The following is a 21,425-nucleotide window of genomic DNA, read 5'->3' as shown; positions in this document are numbered from 1 at the left end:
TTCCCCAGATCTTTGTTGTTTAAGGAACAGAAACTGGTGTCTAGTATTTAAATGGATTTCAGGACTTGGCAAAACAGAGGATATCACATTTCCTTATGTACAGTAAATAGGTTTTGTGACATCCATTGGCAAAACCTTTAAGCATTTTTAATGAGATTTATGCTGCTGTCCTGGCCTAATGCATTATAAAAGCAAAGAAGGAAGATGAATTATTGTCAGATTTTTGGTGGGCAGAGTAGTCTTTTAGAACTGCAGAGGGATTCCCTTGTTCTCCTGAGAGCAGCCTTGGTATGTGGGTGAATCCTGTGCTCATCCTACGCTCCTTCCTAGCTTGGAGCTCAGCAACCCATTGCTGCATATTGTTTGCTGCTTTAAGGAAGGCTTATCTCTGGGAAGAACAGTAGGGAATGAGGGTGTTGGTAACCAGAAGGTAGAAGAGGCTGATATGAAACAAAACCAAGACTTCTCTGTGTTATGTCCTTTTTTTGTTTGTTATTTTAGCTAGGGAGAGTGAGGGATGGAGTGCAGCAGCCATACTTTTAATGAGATATATGTTCCTTGCAAGAATGTGATTCCACTAAGATAAAAAACTTGAGCATGGCTTTTGGTGTACTGAGCTTCCAGGGCAGTGTTTCTGTAGCCCCTTGGCTCCAATCCATTAAATATTATTAAATTTAAAAATTGTGCCACTAAAATTCACTGTGATTATAAAAGACTTAATGCTGACAAAAGCTTAGAGGGATCAGTCACCTGAGCATCCCGGTGAGTCCTGATGGCAAGGACATATTCTTAGAACAACCTTCTGGAAAGCCTACTAAGCAAGCAAAATGTAAGTATAGCAATTCTTGCTGTTCAAAGCCTTAGTCCATGCCAGACACATGCAAGTTATGGAAGAATAGGTAGAAATGGATGTTGGCCCTTGGGAGGGCATTGCAACTATTCTCCATCCTACAGACATAGGAAGAGATTTTCAAAAGACCCAGAAGGGATTCAAACTTGGATCAAGTCTTTGATGGCTTCTGCAATGGATGTGACCACTGAGCGAAGGAGTAGTTCAAATGTGTCTACATTCAAATGGGGAAATGAGAACAGTTTTTGCCAACAGAGCCTTGCCTGTGCAGCCTTCATGGTGAGCTGCCGCATGCCGGCTCACACCATGCTGCATTGGAAGTGGTGTTTTCTTGGTTGATAGCTAGCCAGATGCCTCAGCTGCTCATACAAATGGTTCAATGCAGATCAATGAGATTTTCTAGACACAAGCAGCTAATATTTCAACAAGCAATTGCAGATAAAATTGCTGTGTCAGATTTCATGGCAAAGAGAGCTGCTGCCTTTGTTCAGAAAATTCTGTGCCTGGAAAGTTTACAGACCTTCCCATTTCAATCATCTGAAAAATTCTGCTTTCAGATCATCTTTGAAATATTCGGAGTCTCTGCATGCCAGTCTTCTTAGGCATTCTTTTTCTAGTTTGGAAGAATCAAAGATGAAACAGGGTGCTTTCTACCCCTGGCAAACCTCAGGAGGCAGGCTGCTGCTACAGACTTTGCTCTGGTTCTGCTCTGTCCTAAAGTGTATAGCTGTATATTGGGATAAGAGGTCATTACTATCATTCCGGTCTTTCTGAGAAACTTCTTGCTGGGTGCTCTATTTACATAAGCATGTTCATGCATGTATGGATGCATTCTGTTTTTCCAGCTGATTTTCCAAGGAGAAGTGGGCCTTCCCTTTGTGTTCCTTTCCCTACATGCAGAATTTGTCAGATTCCCAGAAAATGTCTACCTTGAAACATGTCAGTCTGATAACAGTGAAAAAAGGAGATTAAATTTTGCAGCATGGTTTGATTCAACAAACCATATTTTTTAAAGAAATATCTTGATTCTGCTGTAAAAAAACATGCCAGCGAGGCAGAGCAGCTTCTTCTATCTCTCTCAGCCCACATGTCTGCCGTTTTTGCCCCCACTCTCCTAAATATGTCTATGTCACCCAAAGGACATAGTCCTGGGCTTTTGGCCAATATCCTGGGCTTGAATTCCCACATAGAAAAGCATTTACTTAGGAAAATAATGTCATGTGGCAGCCGATAGGCACAATACTACCTCTACTGCCAGAAATGTACTGATTCTAAATGAAGCTGTGGCAGATGGCCTGAAATGTTTCAGTCCTTTCTTTCTCTAGACCCGGATTACCCAATTAATTTGTACTACGGTGCACTGGGTCATTATACCAGGTTCTGGTCAGGCGGGTGGGATGCATTGGCTCTAGCTTTGCTGGACGAAGCAGGGTTTGCAGGTGGGGTAAGGGCAGTGTACAGCCAAATCCCTGGGACAGCAGGGTCCTGGTGGGGCCGGGCAAGTGGAGAGGAATATGGGGTCATCCCTCAGGACACCAGGGACAGCGTCTGTTGGAACTAGAATAAATGTACTTCTGGTTCAGGTTGTGACTGAGTCCACCATTTGAGCAGCTCTCTTTTCGTTAAGGGTGGCATTTTACTTGATAATTATGCTTTTATAGACACTATACCTGCAGAATTACCTTTATGTTACTGTTTATTGAGTGTTGTCCTCATGCATGGTACTTGGAAGATAGAGCAAAAGGCCAGTAGGACCCTTCTGGTGTTGTGATTAGAGAAATACGTAAGTCAACAAAAAGGTTATTTTTGTTAAGAAAGTGGTGATGCATAGGGAGATTTGGTATAGCTTAGGGAAAATATATGGGGAAGAATAAGAAAGAGTCAAATACTACATCGAAATTTTGGGATTTTGGGCAGAGAGACTAGTGCAGTCATTTTTAGTGTGGTGGAATAGTTGGGAGACAAAAATGAGCAGCTATCATTTTGCTAGGTTTATTAGAAGGAGTGACTTTGATGTGTAACCTAGTAAATACAGTCCATCAAACCAGAATTAGGCCAGCTGCATATTACTGGAATAGCTCAAGGAAAGTGTCTTTGTCTGTTTTCTCCTCTTTTTTCGGTACATGTTTTCACTCAGTTAAGAAAAGTCAGTGGAATTGCATTTAAAAGTGTTGTCACTTCACAGTCTGTCACAGGGCTTTTGCCAGCTCCCTTCAAAAGGAGTTGGTGCCTAGAACTGTGCCAGCTGGTTGATCTGATCATTCCGTCACTTTACTAGAGAATCTAAATATATAGCAGTATGAGCTGAAATATGTCTGCTGTCCTGTTTTGCAACTATTCTGCATTTGAATGAAGAACTACTTTCACATTAAAGCGGTAATGAAGCTCTCTCTATCTTTCTATTCTATAGGTTGTCATTTTGTATTTTGAGCCAAGTGTATTTCGCTGTGTTCTCCTAAGATGGGTTCGTCTTCTGGGCTTTGCTACTGTTTATGGAACTGTGACACTCAAGCTGCACAGGTATTTTGCATATTATTAATTTCCATCTCTGTGGGAGTATATGCAATCTGTGTGGGTACTTAGATGGAAGAGCCGCAAATATTATCATAAACAAGTGGCGTTTCTGATTTTTAAAACCACTGTGTATTTCTCCTCACTATTGCTGCTAAAATCATATGCTACTAATCCCAGTAGAGAACTACGAATGCAGACAGGATTTGATGAAAAATATGTATGTCAGCTGTAAAATTGTGCAAGAACCCCTTTTCACAGAAGGTGAATATATTTTACTCGGATATAAGAAAATACAGAAGTGTTCGCAGAGTGTTCGAAAGTGTTCAAAAGTTTCCCTCTAAGGTATTCATAGAGAGATTCTTTCTGAGTGTTTAGATACAGCGATGGCGGGTAAAACAATACACCATGGTGTATATACTTACTCTGTTTTCTTATGGCTCATAAGTCAACAGCTGCTTTCTTCAGGCAATGACAGCAGACAGGCTGCACACTTATGAGCATCAGTGCCTGCCAGCAAAAATATGTGGGAAATTCTGGGTTCCACAGGGTTGGCAGTGCATTCACATGCAATTCAGACATTAAGATTCAGAGACTCAACTTCAAATTCTACTTCTACAGTCCCCTTTAAAACTGAAGCCTTTTCTGGCTATGCTTGATAAAATCCTAATGCTTTTTCCCATCTAAATTTTAGTGAAAAAAATTACTGATACATTCTGTAAGTATTTTTATTGAAGCAAAGAGAAATGCAGTATGTGCATATTGGTACTTAGACATCTTGGATGAAGTAGGCTTGCTCACCTTTTTATCTTAGTTTCACTACGGTGTTGGCATGTTAGGTATGGGAAGTTTGATAGCATGCTGGTAAACTGAATGAGGACTGATAATATCTTGTGTTTCATGTTGCACTATTGGCTTGTCACATTTTAGGTGGAAAACCCTGCCTTCCCACTGAAATAGAGCCTTTTCTTGCAGCTCCTTTTTGTTTGTGTCCCTGGTTACAGGTGTACACTTTGGCTGGTAAACTCTGACTGTATAATGCTATGTCTGGCCACATCTTCACATTGAAATTCATCCAGAAAATCCCACACCCTCATGGTATTGTCTAGACTGAATGATTTCTGATGCAAAAAGAATAACAACTAGAGCACTATAGAAAAGATGTAACACAACTGGTGATTTTTCTTGGGTGGTTTGTTAACTATAGCTCCGATATATAGAGAAACAGCCTAAGACTATGGGAGACTCACATCATCATTGCAGTTCTGCTACCCTAACAGGTTGTTTATATGATTTTACATGATGTGAGCAAGCAATATCCTGACAGAGGAGATGATCTTCCATTTATATGAAGTGAGGACAGGCTCCAAAATTGGGCAGAAAATCTTGCACTTCTGCTTTGTTTATTCAGCTATTTGGTGTTACTTGGCACCTGTGCTGACAGGCTCAGCAAATGGGGCCAAGGGTGAACAAGAATCCAAGAATGAACTACATCCTCATCCTTGATGAGCACAATACAACGAAGGCCAGCAGCAAACTGAAGTGTATCAACAGGACCCGAGCGAGAAGATTGAGGGAAGTGATTATTCTCCTTTACTCGGCACACCTTAGGCCATATCCACAATGCTGTGTCTAGTTTTGGACTCTCCCAAGACATCGGTGAACTTGAGTTCAGTGAAAGGCCCTCAAGATGATCAGGCCTTGGAGCACTTGCCTTGCAAAGAGAGGTTGAGAGAACAGGGCTTGTTCAGCTTGGAGAAGAGATGGCGTTGGAGGGACCTAACAGCAGCTATCTGACACCTATAAGCAGGTTACTGAGAAGGTGGAGCCGTGTTCTTTACAGCAATGTGTATTGGGAGAACAAAAGACAATGACAAATTGAAATGGGAGATTTCAACTTTATACAATATAAATTAGCATCAGGGTCAATGTTATACAAGGAAAACATTTTCACTATCAGGGTAATTAAGCAGTGGAGCGGGTTGCCCATGAGGTTGTGAGTTTCCATCCCTGGAGGTTAAGACCCAACTGGATAAAGCCCTGAGCAACCTGGTCTGGATTCAGTGTTAAGCCTGCTTTGAGCACTGGATGACCTTCTGAGGTAATTCCAGCCTGAATAATTCTGTATTTCTTTGTGAAACAGGAAGAGGGGAAAAAACTATTTCATATATTAATCTAGAATTAATTTCTCTAGGAATCTACCTTTGTTTTCCATCCAGGTTTCCTGACCATTTGTTTCCTACATTCATGATATTGTGGTCTTTTTTTAGTACTGACTATTTCAGTCAAGGAGTGTGCCTTGCAAAAGACTGAGTCAAGTTAGATACATGTTTTATTATATACATTTGCAACAGTTACACTAATTAAGAATAACATGATGCTAGTAGAAATTCAGTAGAAACTTTTGGCAGATCTAATTTAATCCACAGTCATTGCAGGGCTGAAGAATGGCTTACTGCAGACACCACAAATACTCACGACAAGTACTGGTTCCCTTCTGCAGGTAGCCTGTGTCTTGCCTGGGGGAAGAACTGATTGCTAGCAAGGAACTTGTTATTTTTCTAAGTTTAATGGGAAAACCAATATTGTATAAAAGCAGCTATTAATGATAACCAGAAAGTCTAAAGCTGTATTTCTCAAGAAACGAGGTGCTTTGAGTAGCACTGGAGCACGAAGGTTATCCAAAGCCAGGTCGGAGGCAGCGGAAACACTTGCTTGCTTTGTGGCTTTTTTTTCCCTTAGCTCTTCACTTCCCAAGGAGGTCTTTGAGGTTTCGTTAAGGTCAAGCATCAAGGAGAAATCAGAAAAGTAGCCAAAATCAGATGCTTAAGGAAGACTAAAAGAACAGGGAAGTCATGTACCGATTCATTCTTTGAACACCCGTCACAGTCGATTTCTACACTGCCTCATCTTAAATTGCCTCTTTCTTATTCACTGTACATTTTTGAAATAATGAGCTGATGTTTATGGGGGTGGAAGGATGGAGGTAAGGAAATGAGCTTAATTTAAGAAATCTAGCTGTAGAGCCATGAACATAAAACTCAGTACTTTTCCCAACAATGAATTCTTCAAAATAATTCTCTCAAGAAATAGTGGTGTTTCAAATTTAACCTTCTGGGTTTAAAAGAGCTGCTGATGTTGCATCTTTCAGTATATTTCTGTGACTGAAGACTGTCTGTGTCCTTTTTCGAGCCCTGTATTTTATGAACAGGTTATCTCATTATTTTTAATATTTTGTGAACTTCTACCATCTTGGTGTCAGGATTAATACAGAATCCTTAATTCTGGATTAAAACATAAGAATGGAAGAAAGCTATAGGTGTATACATGCAAACATATGTATATCTGTGTGTGTGTGTTTACACAGCATAGCTTACGGACATTTTAGGAGAATGAAACCAAGGAATGGGGTCTCTAGTTTGTGGGAGTCTCCATTTCTTATATTACTAAGAGAAAAAGAGGAGAGTGGGGAAGAGAGAAGAATGAGAAGGTATGGAGAAGGTAATGTTCCAGGTGTGGAAAACAAGATAGTGACACACAATGGCTTGTTTGTAGGTAGTGATGCTGGGATGGGCGCGTTAGTGGGGGCACAAGAAGATGTTAACCCTATGAGGCAATTCTGCCCTTCATCTAAATGCTGTGCTAAGGTTACATCGCTGTGCCTTGCCATCTGGTACAGTCGGAGCAAGTAGTGGCCCTTCCTACAGATCTTTGTAGGTGATAAAGGAGGAGAAGAGCAGTGTGGGTAGTGTGCAGTGCAGTGTGTATCTTACAGAAGAGGAGGCTCATGCTAGCAGAGAAACCAAAGAAGATGTCCATTTGCTTCTTAAAGCACTTGGGTGGAGGTGTGCATTGATGGTGAGAACATGAAAGAGGAGGACATGGCATAACCTCCTCTTGTAGCTAGGGGAGGGAAGGAACATACAGATGATCCTGTCTAGAAGTGGCTGGTGGCAACGTGGTGCAGAAAGGTACAGAAGGTACCTCGGCAGCTGGAGCCTGTGCAGCTGGGTGGTCCCTGGGCCAATATTTCACAGTCCACAGTGCTAATAGATCATAGTTCCATTGTACCAATACACCACTACCCAATGTTCCCATGAGAAAGGACACCGGAGAGAGAAGTTTTGTCTTGGAGTAGTGGTTACTGTATAACCTCAGCTTAGGTGGGCAAGGAAAGTGAGATGGACATCGACTGTAGTGGTGAACTACCCTTTGTTTTTGAAATGAGTCAGGCCCTCGTGGTCATATTGCTTGAACACTCCAGAAAAACAGGAGGTTTAATTTCTATCAAATTATTTGCTTTATTCTTATGGAAGGCAAGCGAGAAGTGGCTTCAGGTAGATGTTGGATTTTGTTGGATTTTGGCACTCGATGTGGTCTGTAGTGGTTGTTATCCCATATGAAACAGAAGGGGGAAAAATAGTTTTGGAGACAGATGTTGTTGCAGAAATGCAGTGTCCGGAGCTCTGGTCTGATACTGGCTTGTGGAATTGTTTGGGTTTTTACTGCTTTAACTTGACTGGCAGGAATAGGTGTTTGAGTCTGTTTGCAAGGCAGGAAAAGGGGTGGTTTAGTCAAGCTGTAGAGCTGGTTACGCCGTAGGGGCTTACTGCAACCATTCCCTGGAAGTAGCATATTTTAGTACCTGAGAAGTTTGATCTTTATTATATTTATGCAGCTCTGTTCACTTTGTAAATCCAGTTCCTGTGATCCTAAGGTAAATGCTTGGGGTAGCTATTCCTGTTTATTATATTCCCATGAAATAAATCACAGCATCAGCTGCAAGAAAGCCAAGTGACCTGTCACTGTGAACTCCGCTCTAAAGACCAACCATCCTGAGACAAACTTGCTGCAAACGCTATAGGTGTATGTTATAGGATATATTCCATGGATCTTTGTGCTGAAACTTGCTATAAATCTCCCCCTGGCCCTGGAAGGAGATTTTGTCTGCCTCTCCTTCCAAGGGATTTGTGGAACTGTCCACAAATGAGTGATTTTCCATTTTCTCTTCCTGAAAGTGGGCAAGCTGCAACTGCACTTAGATTTGACCCCAAGACTCATAAACTTCAAAGTACTCCTCTCTTGGGTGAGATAGTTTTTTGTAGTAAACATGTTTGAATTAAAACAGATAAAACCTCATGTTAGTTTTGTGCAGTTATGTAACAAAGGTTTAATCTCAAGTTTCCTTATTAACTTTAATTCCTGATAATGCAAACAAAGGTCAGTGACACCATGTTTTTGTATCTTCCATGGAACCTCATGGAAGGAGGTTCAATGTGCAGTTTCCCTGGTCTCTGACTGCATTGTCTTAAGCAGGAGAAGGGAAGAGGTACGTGGTCAGACATGAAGCCGCGATCAATCGTTCCTGCAGAGAAGCAGTAAGTGCTGTCTGGTGCACAGGTCTGTGCAGATCCCTGCAGAGAGGCAGATGAAGATGTGAAGACATTTTTCTGGAGAAGCGAGAGACACCCAGTCTGAAACCTCAGGTGACCAGAGTTGCCTGAGCACTGCTTGTTATTGTTCTGGCTTCGCAAAAAAGGGCAGCTGGACTTCTGAAAATAAACATCCTGCACTGGGAAGATACTTGTTTTGTACTGCCATTTTTTCTTCTGGAAGGAAAATTAACTCAGGAAGCTTCCAAAGTTTGCTCCAAAGAAGGGCTCATGGCCATATACCTTTTGCTGTGAGCTGCTGGAACTCCACGCTTCTTTGATGCTCTTGCAGCCGTAACTCCCTTTTCTGCCTCTTCTCTTTAATTTGTGTTCATGCAAGAGCTCCATGATGCTGCTTCAAATATCAGAGCCAGCAGCAGTGCAGAAACTGTAAGGATTAAAAAAGAGCCTTCCTGCATTGCTGTCACCTCACTATCAGCTTTATTTTCTTGTAGCGATGACTCAGATGAGAGGGAGGTACCTAGTTTCAGCTAAAAGAGACAGGGGAAAAAAGAGAGGCATCAGGTACTTTTTGCATTTATTATGAACTTAATTTAATTAGGAAAATTTAAATCTTCTGTGAAAGCAGGGTGTCTCTGTCCTCTTCCACTGCTTTTTCCACATGTACCAGTTTGTTGCCATACACATTTACCCATCCTTGTTTAAACAAGAAGTAAAACTGTACGTGCAAAATGTACATGGATGTCATTTGCATTATTTGAAGCTCACATCACTGACGGTTCTTTTTTATGAAAAGAGATAGTTCAAAGATAGCAGTGAAGAAGAGGTTGTACGCACTAAGTCCTACAAAGCTTTGTGGAAAACAGTGTTGGGGTGGAAAACAGACCTTATGAATGTCCCCGCGGAGCAAAGGCTGAAACCCGCAGCATCAGCAGGTCCCTCTCTGCCTGACGGGTCTGGGGCGGTCAGTGGGCATGTGCTGCCGGCTGCTCCCACGCTGTGCCTCGTGCCCGGCTGCTGGAGGAGACAGCAGAGAAATGGGGGCTTTAAGAGCTGAGGGCAGAGGGAAAGGCTGGGAGATGCAGTTTAGGGAAGGAAAGGAGTTGGACTTGCTGCAAAAATGTGTGCACATAAGGATACATGTCATAAGGAATGAAATTTCACTAATTAGGCTGGTCATGGGGAAATCTGTTTTCTCGTTAGCATGTCTTAACCTAATTCATTCACTTCCCAAGTATAATTCATTTCTCTTGCCTGCTGCAAACCTTTGCTAGCTTGTTTATTTATTTTTATGGGCCTTAGACAACAGCTTAGAGAGTTTAGTAAATTCCATCTAGCATTCCTGCATGATGCACATTCAAGATGAAATTCTCATTTTGGTAGTTCTTCTAGATTAAATAACAGAGTCACATTCTGGTTTATTGTAGCTTTTTTCCCAATAAAATCTGCATTATTAAAATCCTATTTAGCTCTTTTGTATCCCTGCCATTCTCAAGCAATAACTAGCCTTAACTAGACAGCATAATGGTCTGTTTCATATTTCTGAATAAAATATCTACTTCCATATGTATAAACTAATAAAATGTAGCACAACTGTTACAAAGACACTCAGTGCAGAATTAATCTTGATGGAGCAGAGTGTAGAAGTGGGACTAATAAAAATTATCTTTAAGCAAAAAAATCAGCAGCATATAAAGTACGTAGATTATTAGAGCACTGTGGTCCTGAAAATATTCTCATCCATATTCATATTAATATTTAATTTATATAAAAATATTGTAGAGACAGCTGTACAGTTCCATGGGCTGCTTTTTTTTAATCACCTTAATATAGCACACATTCTGCTTTATCATAGTAGGCTGGGTTTGGCTAGGAAATTTCAAAGAGAAGATAAAGTATCTGGTGTTTTAATATTAAATTATATTCCCATCATGATTAGAAAAAAAACCCGGTGATTTGGAAGGCCCTCTACAATGATCCACAGGTACCACAAGACCTTTCAGGTGTCTTTTGTGTTGATGGCATGCAAGAGCACCATGGCAGGTAATGGGAGAAAGGACTGGTTTTGCACATCAGATTACGTGATAGCAGAAGAGCTTCAGAACTGGAGCTGGAAGGTATCCTCTCAGAGACCTTATCCAAGTCCAGAACTCCCTCAGGTGGCAAAACTTTATGCTGTGGTACCATACAGCGACATCTTCCTTCCAGGTGGGCATGCCTTTGCGATACAAGTAATGTAGCTCTACAGACTGATTTTTTTCTCATTCCGTGGGAAGGACAAAATTGGTCGGTGGAACAAGGTATCTGCTGCCCAGCTGTCTGCTGGGTGGGATTATGTCATGAAAGAGAAGCCAGGCATTGCACTGTAATACATGAGTTATAGGCTATTTGTGGAGGAGTGTAAAGAGGGAGTTAAGTGTGTGACTCACGCTCCACACACAAGGGCTGATCACAGTTAAGTTGGAAGCAGAGATTTGCATATCACATACACTGATTGTCAGTGAAAAATCATGACTGGAAGGGAGGCTTCTGGTGGGCTCCTGTGAAGGATCAGGAGTAAGCCTGATACTATTTAGCATTTTCAGTTGCAATGAAGAACCAAGCACAAAATGATTACTCATAAAATTTGTGGATAACACAAAGCTTGGTAAAATGGTAGGTTTTGTTTCAGAAAGGATAGTAATGAAAAGTAATCTTTATTGCTAGGTGACTTGGGCTTAGTCAGAGGTACACTTGAATATGGCCAAAAGACAAATTATAGTTAGGGACTAGGTAAAGACACAAAACTGAAGAGAATAGGAGTTTCAAAGGTTATCAGTAGAGATTTGATTTTGCAGCAGGAAGTGACATCTTTGAGACTAATGCAAATGCATTATGTCCTGTTCCTGAGATGCATTTTTAAAGGAGGTGTGCAATAGATGGATGTGGTTCAGAAAGTATTTGAGGGCTGGAGAAAGTGCTTGATACTGTGAAACCTAATCTGTTTTTTAGATCAGCAAGAAGACTGAGCGATGAATTCTTGTGTGGTGTATAAACAAGAAGGGAGAGGAAAAAATAGTCACAAAGAGTCCTTAATCTGTTGGACTGAGGTTTAATAAGATCTGGTAGCTGGAAGCCAAAGCCAGAGAAATTCAAATGAGCAACCTGGCACAAATTCTTCTCAGAAGGGTGCTTAGCTATTGAAAAACCTAACAAGAGAAATGAGGAATTTTTTTGTGCTGCTTTCAGATCAAGACTGAATCCCTTCTTGGAAGATACTCTATAGTTAAATACTACTACAAATTACAGGAGTTTGTATAGAAAAATGTAATGGTCTGTGTTATCCAACTGATCAAGCTATATGATTTAGTGGTTAGTCCTATATTTGGCTTTTATTTTATGAACATGCAACAGAAATGATAGCATTCATGTTAGTATGGGTCTATTGAGAAAAGAAGCATATTTATAAACTGAAACGACATGCTTATAGTTGTACTGTTTAATGGGCTACACCAGCTGCTTTGAAATTAGTCCTGATCAATTACCATAATGCATATCTTTAGTACTGGGAAAACTGGTTCCTGGACCAAATATTCTCAGATATTAGTTGCTCTTTTCTAGATTATTGTGAAGGCCAAAAATTGCCATTATGTTCTGGAGAAAGCTTTAGTATTTATTAATTCAGTTGGAAGTATCAAGCTATTCCTTTTAGACTTAATCTGTGATATTTTAAATTAGAAATTACCACAGAATTTGTATTAAAAATTAAAACTCTTTTGCAATTGCAGAGTATTACAGCACAGTGCACTCACAGGTTTTACACGCAGCTGAGTTTTCGGTTTTCTTGACTTGACTTCTACCTCTCTCATGACACAACGTGAGCCTCTGTACATAATTGCAGTTAGTTGTATACAGTTCAAGCCGGAGCCTCTGTTTCTGGACAAATCTAAAAGAACTAGCAGTTAATAATCAGTGTAAAATTTTGAGTGCCTATTTCTAATGTGTGAATTAAGTTAGCTAGCAGTGCTGAGTTACTCAAGGGCCTCTGGGTCTCTTCCCAGTCATCACCACCATTGTGCTCTGGCAGTTCATGGCAGCGCAGTCGTCCTGGTGGAGCCACGTTCTGCACTTGGCCTCTGCAACAGCAACATCTATTTTTTTTCCAAGATCATCTTAGGCAAAACTATCTCTCTCTCCCTTGCTGGGATTTTAGGAAGATGCCACCTGTTCCTCCCAGGTGTGCCTAGGGGAGGTTACAACTTTGTGTGAGTGCAGGGCTGCTGGTGGTGAAGCCCCTGCTGTTGGCAGCCTCTGCCTCAAGCATTGGCTTGCAGAGAGTTGTTGGGAAGTGGCAGCAACTCTTGTGACCACAAATCTTCCTAAGCGTTTTTTGTCATTGCCTATCTTTTTATATATCCATTAAGCCCCTCTGACTCTGTCATCAGGTTTCACCAGTGCAGGCGTTCTTGTTTTCAGCTTTCTATTCTAAAAAAGATCAGGCAGCGGTAGCCAGGGATTCACTGGAGCTGCCTTGTTGCTGTATGTGGACCAGGGTCTTTCTCTGATAAGTTTTTCAGCATTACTTTGACATAATTTTCTGCTGTTCAGTTGTAAATAATGCAAATTGGCATTACATGTCTGAAATCATACTTGAGTTTAAACTACATAAATTCATGGCCTATAAACAAGGGCCAATGTCAGAAGGTATTAGAGCTAGTAAAGAGAGAGTTGATATGTATAAGTGTGGAATTGTTTGGTACCATTGTCTCACTGAAATCAGGCTAAAAATCGATGTTTATTTCCAGATGTTGCAATCAAATTTGTGTGCACATTTTTGCAGATCTTCAGTTCTTCTGCTTGTCTTTCTAGTTTTGGCATGTGACAAGCTTTTAGAACTTTCTTCACACTACTGTTTGTATTTGTTTTATAAAGTTGTGTATTGAACTTTATATTTGAAATTATTTTCTATTAAACCATGCATTTTCTATCTCTCCTATGGTTTCCTTCAGTCTGTAAATGACCATCATATATTCCTTCGGACATTTCTCTAGCACCTCAGAAATCACTCTCTTGTTGGCTTTGAACAAAACTCCACATAGTGCTGAGAGCCTTGAAACTGATAAAAGGCCTGGAATTACACTGTCCTAGCCATCCCTTAGTAACAGCCTTAATTACTTTATGCAGGATCTTTCCTCAACAATATGTCTGCCTTCTATCTTAGACTGGACAGGCTTTTTTTTCTTTTAAATCAATGTAACATAATCCAGCTCTGCACTTTTTCAAATATTTTGGAGAATGTGGCTGTAATGACCAAATCTCTTCCAAGTTTTTATTCAATTTGCAAATCATACTTTGCTAGTTGAGAAAATAGCCTATATATTGCTCTGGAACCTTGTAGGTGGTGACTGTCAAACTCTTTTTAGAAGTAGCAATTGATGGCTTCTGGTGAGTATCAACTACCATTGGCCTCTGATGAATTAAAACCTATTATACCCATGAAAAAGAGACATTGACCATTTTACCATTTGAATGTATTAAAATGTAGGGTTTTGCAAGGACATATATTATGTAATGTTCAGTTTTTTCTGTGGCTCAGTCTCTTGTAAGGAAACTTTGCCAGTGTCCTTCCTCAGAAATATTGGCTGATGCTCAGTTCAATTTGTTTGCTTCCCTCACTGATACCTCAGGGCTGGAGGCCCCATGAACAAACCCGTACTGTTTTTCACATTCTTTATTGGGATTTGCACTCACATCTGCTGCACAGCTGCACTGTCAAGATTGCTGATATGGGCAAGTCCTTGTTGACTATTCTATGTGTTTTCATATGCTTTTCTCATTTTGGGAGGGAAACATGGTGGTGATGGCCACTGTCTATTTATACTCCTCTTTGAACTTTGTTCCTGTGCTTGCTGTTTCTCTCACGTGGCCTTCTGGTATTTGTTTATCTTTGCCCAGAACCTCTAGCTCTCATGAAAGATACTTAGACCCTTGGATGACTGTTCTAGAGTTCTTCCTGTACTTACATAGATTAATGGGTTTTGTGTTTCCGACTGAAAATCTAGGCATGCTGAAGATAGCTCACCGAGGGATGGCAGTGGGCATCTGCCATGCATTGAGGTATGGTGCAGGAGTACCAAACAAGTGCTGACACTTGATTTTCTCCCACAAGGTACAATGTCATGCAGATACCTGAAAGCAGTAGAGCCCTGAAACAGCATGCCAAACATAGAATCATAGAACCATTGACGTTGGAAAAGACCCTTAAGATCATTGAGTCCAACCATAAACATAACACTGCCAGGTTCACCACTAAACCATGTCCCTAGGTGCCACATCTATATGTCTTTCTTTTAAATACCTCCAGGGATGGTGACTCAACCACTTCCCTGGGCAGCCTGTTCCAATGTCTGACAACACTTTCAGTGAAGAATTTTTTCCTAACATCCAATCTAAACCTCCCCTGGTGCAACTTGATGCCAACTTGAACAACAAAACTAACTCTTAACAAACAGCTGAGGTGTGCATCTCACTCATCGTGGTACTTCCAGTCCTGATACTGATGTGCTTTGTACTAATACAGCATCTCTGTCCTACGTCCCACAATGTCTCCTGAAGATGAGAGTATTGCACAGTTGCCTCAGCATTTGGCCTAGTCCATGTTCTTCAGGTTTTCCCTGGTTAGGGCATCCAAATGTTTCTTTCACATTCTTACTTATATTGTAGCCTTACAGGGGCAGGGTTGCACTTTTAGCTAGTCTGCTTTTCCCTTCTGGAGAACCAGAACTACCTACTCCCTTCCTTGTTTGTCAGAGCAGCAAGTGACTCTCACTCCATTTAAGCCATTGCCATGTGGTAAGCAGCATAAATCACTGACATCATAAAACCATAGGTCATTTGGACTCTTATGATGCTGCTGTGTTCTGCCAGGATATTCCTCAGTTGCCTCCTCCTTGCCTCTCCAAAGAAAGGTACAGCTGAGCAAGACCAAGAGTGAGGCATGCTTTTATCCTCAATTCTTACACGTTTCTGTTGGTAAAAGCTGTAAACTGAGTCTTTTCCAATTATCTATTTATCCATATGTATATTTAACTTACTACTTACAGGATATTTGCTCACCACTTAACTCCAAAACTACACTTATTTTTCATTAGCTGTGCATTTACTTTGAGCACTGGGCATTATTTCAGGTGCCACTTTGGCTTGTCTGCCTTGGACCGCCTTAAGGTTTATGGTATGATACTTTGTTGGTTCATTCATCCCTGCTGTGGAGCCAGCAGCATTGCTGGTTTAGTCCCATGCAGCATGTGACTGCTCGGCTGGAGCAGGCAGACTTGTGCCGTTCTTCAGCCTTTCTTCAGAGAAAGGGGCCAGAATGCAATGTGGCTGTTAAACCTGCAGCCCAGAGTGCACAGGCTTTCCGAAACAAACAAAAAACCCAACCCAAAGCCCTTTAGACTTCAGCTGTGAGTCTTTTTGTAAGAAAAAAGAATTTATAAACCAAGTCAGTGAACTCTATAGTTGTTTTCTGCACCTTGTTCCTAAAAGCATGGTGACTGTATTAAAGCCACTGACAGATATCAGCCTGGAAACCCAAACATTACTATTTATTCCAAATCCCCAAAGTGTTTCTTGGGTGGGCTCCCCAACCTCTGGAATGAACACAAGACTGTCAGGAATAGCAAAATTGGGTAACCTGAAGGATATTGACAATCAAAATTAGGGGGACGGGGTTTGTGGCTGTCTTCTCAGAAGGCAATGAGCATTTAAGCTTAGCTCTTTCTTAGCTTGTTGCAGCCTGGATGCAGCCCTAGCAGGCTGGGATGTATGAAGAGCTGGCAGCATACCCTGCCCTGGAAAGCCTCAGGTCTGTCATCATGCATCTGCATTAGCATGCAAAGTCAGAGTCATCGATGTAATTTGCAAGACTTGTCAGATAGAATACAGAAACCAAATTATGTATCTCAAGACTATTTTCAGTAAAAACAAAACAAACCATGTTTTCTGTTCCCTTTTGTCTCTGTGTTCAGTTAGACTGGGATGATTTGTTTTATTTTTGTCTTCATGCTATATGAAACACCACATTTAAGCTGCTTGCTGTATTCAGGAGTCGAAATCTGTTTCTTGTGTGATTAGCTCTTGTTGCATGGATGTCAGCAAGTCTGAATTTGGGTCAATGTCTGGCTATTAATAAGAAAGGAGTCTTACTAATTCCCCCTTTTTTCCCTGTTTGTTTCTTTGGGTTATTTTGTTTTGAAGCAAGGTCATTGCCACTGCATTTCTTAGCATTCTTTGATGTCTCTCTGATTGGAATACTTCTGTTTAAACAACTACTTTTTAACAGAAGTTCATGGCTATCAACACTTTTCTAATGTGTAAGTGACCTCAGAATGGAGCTGGGACTCTTCCTCCTTACTTCATCTTTGCAGATTTGATGGAGCTTCAAGCTTATTGCATTTTCCTCTCATTCTGTTCAGTCCATTTTGTTGTCCGTATGGTCTCATTGCTGTATGTGGGTAGATTGCCTGGGTCTGCATTTTTTACATCTTACATTTGATTTCAGTGAGAATCTCTGAGTGTTTTATCTATCTCATAGCAAGAAAACTTTCCTCTTTCTTCCTGAAAATTGGAATTTAGATTAGCTCTCCTGTGTCCTTGCTTAATGCTCCTTCAGAACAATTTAATTCAGTTTATCTTTAAATAGGCACATTATTCTTTTTTTTTTTTTCTAGATTGGCTTAGAAGCACTGACAACTAAACCTTTGACTGTAATTTAAATTGTCATTTTTTTCATTATTTCATGGTGAACACACAAAGCAACACTTTTCAGAATTCAGCTTGTCAGGTGATGCTATTTCTTCCTGTGCATCTGAGAGCAAACACAGAAGATGACAGTTAGTGTTTCTCACAGTTAACTTTTTTAACTTGAATATTTTATTGCAGAATGACAAATGAACAGAGAGTTTCATTTATTTATTGAATTTGTATGTTGCATTGATATATATAAACTTGCAGGGGAGCATGAGTATTGCATTACCTTCTTCATGGGTGACAGTGTTGTCTAGTAATAAATTTGGAAAATAAAAGTGAAAAGGTGTACTTTAGTGGGGCCCTGAAAGCAGAATTTGTGATGCTTTTTGCAATATTCAGTCAAAGCTCTGAAGAAGTTCATAGAACAAGTTATACAAAAGAGCTAACTATACTTTTAATGCTAATACACTTCTAAAGCTTATTACATCTTAAGATTTAAGGTCTGAATAAAAAGCTTGTTGCAGAAAGCATACTAAGACAATATTAGTGACTTCTGAGTTTCTTCCATCTATCTATACATCTGTATAATGACTACACAAAGATTACAGAATCACAGAAGAGCTGAGGTTGTTAAGGACCTCTGGATCTTATAGTCCAACCTCAGAGCAGGCTCAGGCAGAGCAGGATGCTCAGAGCCACATATAGTCAGGTTCTGAATTTCTCCAAGGACGGAGATCCACAACCTCTCTTGGCAACCTATTCTAGTATCTGACCACATTCACAGAAAAAAAAGTTTTTTCTTACCTTTAAATGGAATTTCCTGGATTTCAATTTGTGCCCATTGCCTCTCATCTTGTCACAGGGCACCACTGAGAAGAGTCTGGCTCCATCTTCTTTACTCCCTCCCATCAGGTATTTATATACATTGATAAGATTCTCCCTGAGCCTTCTCTTCTTCAGGCTGAACAGTCCCAGCCCTCTCAGCCTCTCCCCTTATGAGAGATGCTCAAGTCCTTTAATGATCTTTGTGGCCCTTCACTGGGCTCAGCTCCAGTATGTCTGTGTCTCTCTTGTACCAGGAAGCCCAGAACTGGTCACAGCGCTCCAGGTGTGGCATCAACAATGCTGAGTAGAGGGATAGGACCACCTCCCTCAACTTGCTGAACATACTCTGCCTCATATAGTCCATGAGGCTGCTGGTATTCTTTACCACAAGGGTACATTGCTGGGTCATGGTCAATTTGGTGTCCACCAGTATCCCCAAGTTGTCTTCTGCAAAGCTGCTTTCCAGCCAGTCGTCCCCCAGCATGTACTGCTGCATGGGGTTATTCTTGCCCAGCTGCAGGACTCAGCATTTCCCTTTGTTGAACTTTGAGATTTCTGTTTGCTCATTTCTTCAGCCTGTTTTGGTCCCCCTGAACAGCAGCAAAACCATCTGGTCCCTCAGCCACTCCTCTCAGTTTTGTACCATCTGCAAACTTCTTGAGGGTATACTCTGCTCCATTGTCTACGTTGTCAACGAAGAGGTTAAACAGTGTTGGCCCCAGGATTGACCAATGGGGTACGCAACTAGTGACTGGCCTCCAACTGGACTTCTTGCTGCTAATCCACAATTCTCTGAGCCTGGCTGTTCAGCCAGTTTTCAGTCCAGCTCACTGTCCATGTACCTCACCTATATTTCAACAGTTTGTCTGTAAGGATTTTATAGAAAACAGCATCAAGCCTTCCTGAGTCAAGACAAACAACATCCACTGCTCTTCCCTCAGCAAGCCAGTCATCTCCTGCAGAAGACTATCAGGTCAGTCAGGCATGATTTCATCTTCAAAAATCCATGCTGACTACTCCTAGTCACCTTGTCCTTCATGTGTTTGGAAAAGGTTTCCAGGAGGATTTATTTCTATCACCTTCCCAAGGATTGAGATGAGTTTGACCAGCCTGGAATTCCTAGGATCCTCCTTCTTGCCTTTCTTGAAAATCAGGGTGACATTTGCTTTCTTCCAGTCAATAGGAACCTCCCCTGATCACCATGACCTTTTAAAGAGTATTGAGAGTGGTCTTATAATGACATAGGCCACATCTTTTCATGTCCCATGTATGGACTTCATTATATCCAGTTCACTTAAGCGTTCCCTAACCTGATTCTTCTCCATCAAAGTTAAATATTCCTTGGTCTGGACTTTCCTGCTGGTCTTGGGGACCTGGGATTCCTGAAAGCAAGTCCTTCCTGTGTCATTTGCCACCAGGTCCCTGCATCTTTCAGCAGTGGGCCTGCATTTTCCCTAGGCTTTTTTTTTTTGCTGCTGTTACACCTGTAAAAGCCTGTCTTGTTGCCAGTTGAATCTGCCCTCACCAGATTGAACTCCAGGTGGGCTTTGGCTTCCCTAAATCCATTGCTGCGTGCTCAGACAGTGTCTCTATATCCCTCCTGGGTCACGTGGGTCCTCCTTCCACTTCTTCTATGCTTCCTTTTTATGTCTGAGTTTAGTCAGGAGGCTGTTCATCCATGCACGCCTCCTGCCACCTTTGCTTGATTTCCTGCACATTAGTGTGGTCCATTCTTGAGCTTGGGGGAGCTTGAAGCTTTTTTCCCTTCTCTCAAGATCCTGAACTCCACCATTCATAGTCACTGCAGCCAAGGTTGTCCCTGACTTTCAGAGTCCCAGCAGTTCTTTCTTCTCTGTAAGCATGAGGTCCAGCAGAGTATCTCCTTTCCTTGGCTCCCCAGTCATCTGCATCAAGAAGTTATCAGCACGTTCTAGAAACCTCCTGGACTGCCTGTGCCCTGCTGTGTTGCACTTCGAGCAGGTATTGGGGTTGCTGAAAATCCTCACGACGACCAGGACCTGCGAGCATGAGGCTTCCACCTGTTCTCTGAAGAAGGCCTACCTCAGGACCTGCTTTTGTATTCCTGATCAGGCAATCTGTAGCAGACACCCACCACAGTGACACCATAAGCTGTGGTCCTAAGCTGGCTCAGCTGGTGTCCTAAGGAGGAGCTCCATGCATCCCAGCTGTCCTCTCACAAACAGAGCAACTTGCCGTTCCAGTCTGTCCTTCCCAAAGTGCCTGTACCCATCCATGGAACACTTCAGTCCTGTGATCAGCGGTTCTTTTTAAGGACATGATTAGTGCCGTTGCTTCAGGGGGGTAGTCCTCGCTGTTGAGGCAGATTCCTAGCAGTGTGGTATTATGCAATGCAGGGGAGGGAAGAGCAAGTATTTGTCAAGATGTACAACTTTAATTATTTTGACAAAATTTAAATTCAGACAGACATTCAGAAACTAGTTTCCAGGAAACTGTAGCTTCCTCAGAAGTGCTCATGATTAGCCTAATTAGCAGTTTTTTCTGATTGCTACACATGCTTACACATACTGAGACTAAACATGGTTGAATGAGCATTTACCTGGCAATAGACCATAGAAGCTTATGAAAGGATTAATTTTATTCAGATATCGCTATACGATGGTTCTGGACTACGATTCTTTAAATTTCCTTTAATTGTATGTTGCATTTTATATGAAACATTGGAAAAAGAACATACAGAAGGTGATTTACCTTCTCCAGGGCACGAATGTAACTGATCTGTTTCAGTCACAATAGTCAGCAGCATGCCAGATTCATGCATACAGGAAAACATGGAGCTAGTCTGCACTGCTCTCTACCATGCTGCTTGCACGAGCCAAGCTGAGGCTAATCGGAGAAGAATCCATCCCTCTTCAACAGTTTATCAGATGTCAGTTTTATACAGCTGGGGCTTTTTGGTTGCTGGGTTTTTTAGTTATTTGTTCCTTTATTACAGTATTATAGAAGAGATGCATTCTCATTCTTCCATATTTGACTTTGCTCTGGCCAGAATTTGTTTTCTGCTTTAGCTGGGAAACTGCTGTGCACATACTGATGTTCATTTTCTTACATGGTCATTGTTCTACTTGTTCTTCCATCAG

The 21,425-nt window shown here is 41.3% G+C and overlaps 1 protein-coding gene across 1 annotated transcript in view; it reads left to right on the top strand.

Moving 5' to 3' along the window:
• Nucleotides 1-21,425, top strand: part of GPR158 (G protein-coupled receptor 158) — a 202,358-nt gene that overhangs the window by 146,638 nt on the left and 34,295 nt on the right. Inside the window, exon 6 of the mRNA XM_059819042.1 lies at nucleotides 3,261-3,370. Coding sequence (XP_059675025.1) covers nucleotides 3,261-3,370 — 110 coding nt within the window. The remainder of the gene's footprint in view (nucleotides 1-3,260; nucleotides 3,371-21,425) is intronic.

Source organism: Gavia stellata, chromosome 6 (genome assembly GCF_030936135.1).
Source record: "Gavia stellata isolate bGavSte3 chromosome 6, bGavSte3.hap2, whole genome shotgun sequence".
Classification (NCBI taxonomy): domain Eukaryota; kingdom Metazoa; phylum Chordata; class Aves; order Gaviiformes; family Gaviidae; genus Gavia; species Gavia stellata.
This window is presented reverse-complemented; position numbering and strand designations above follow the sequence as displayed.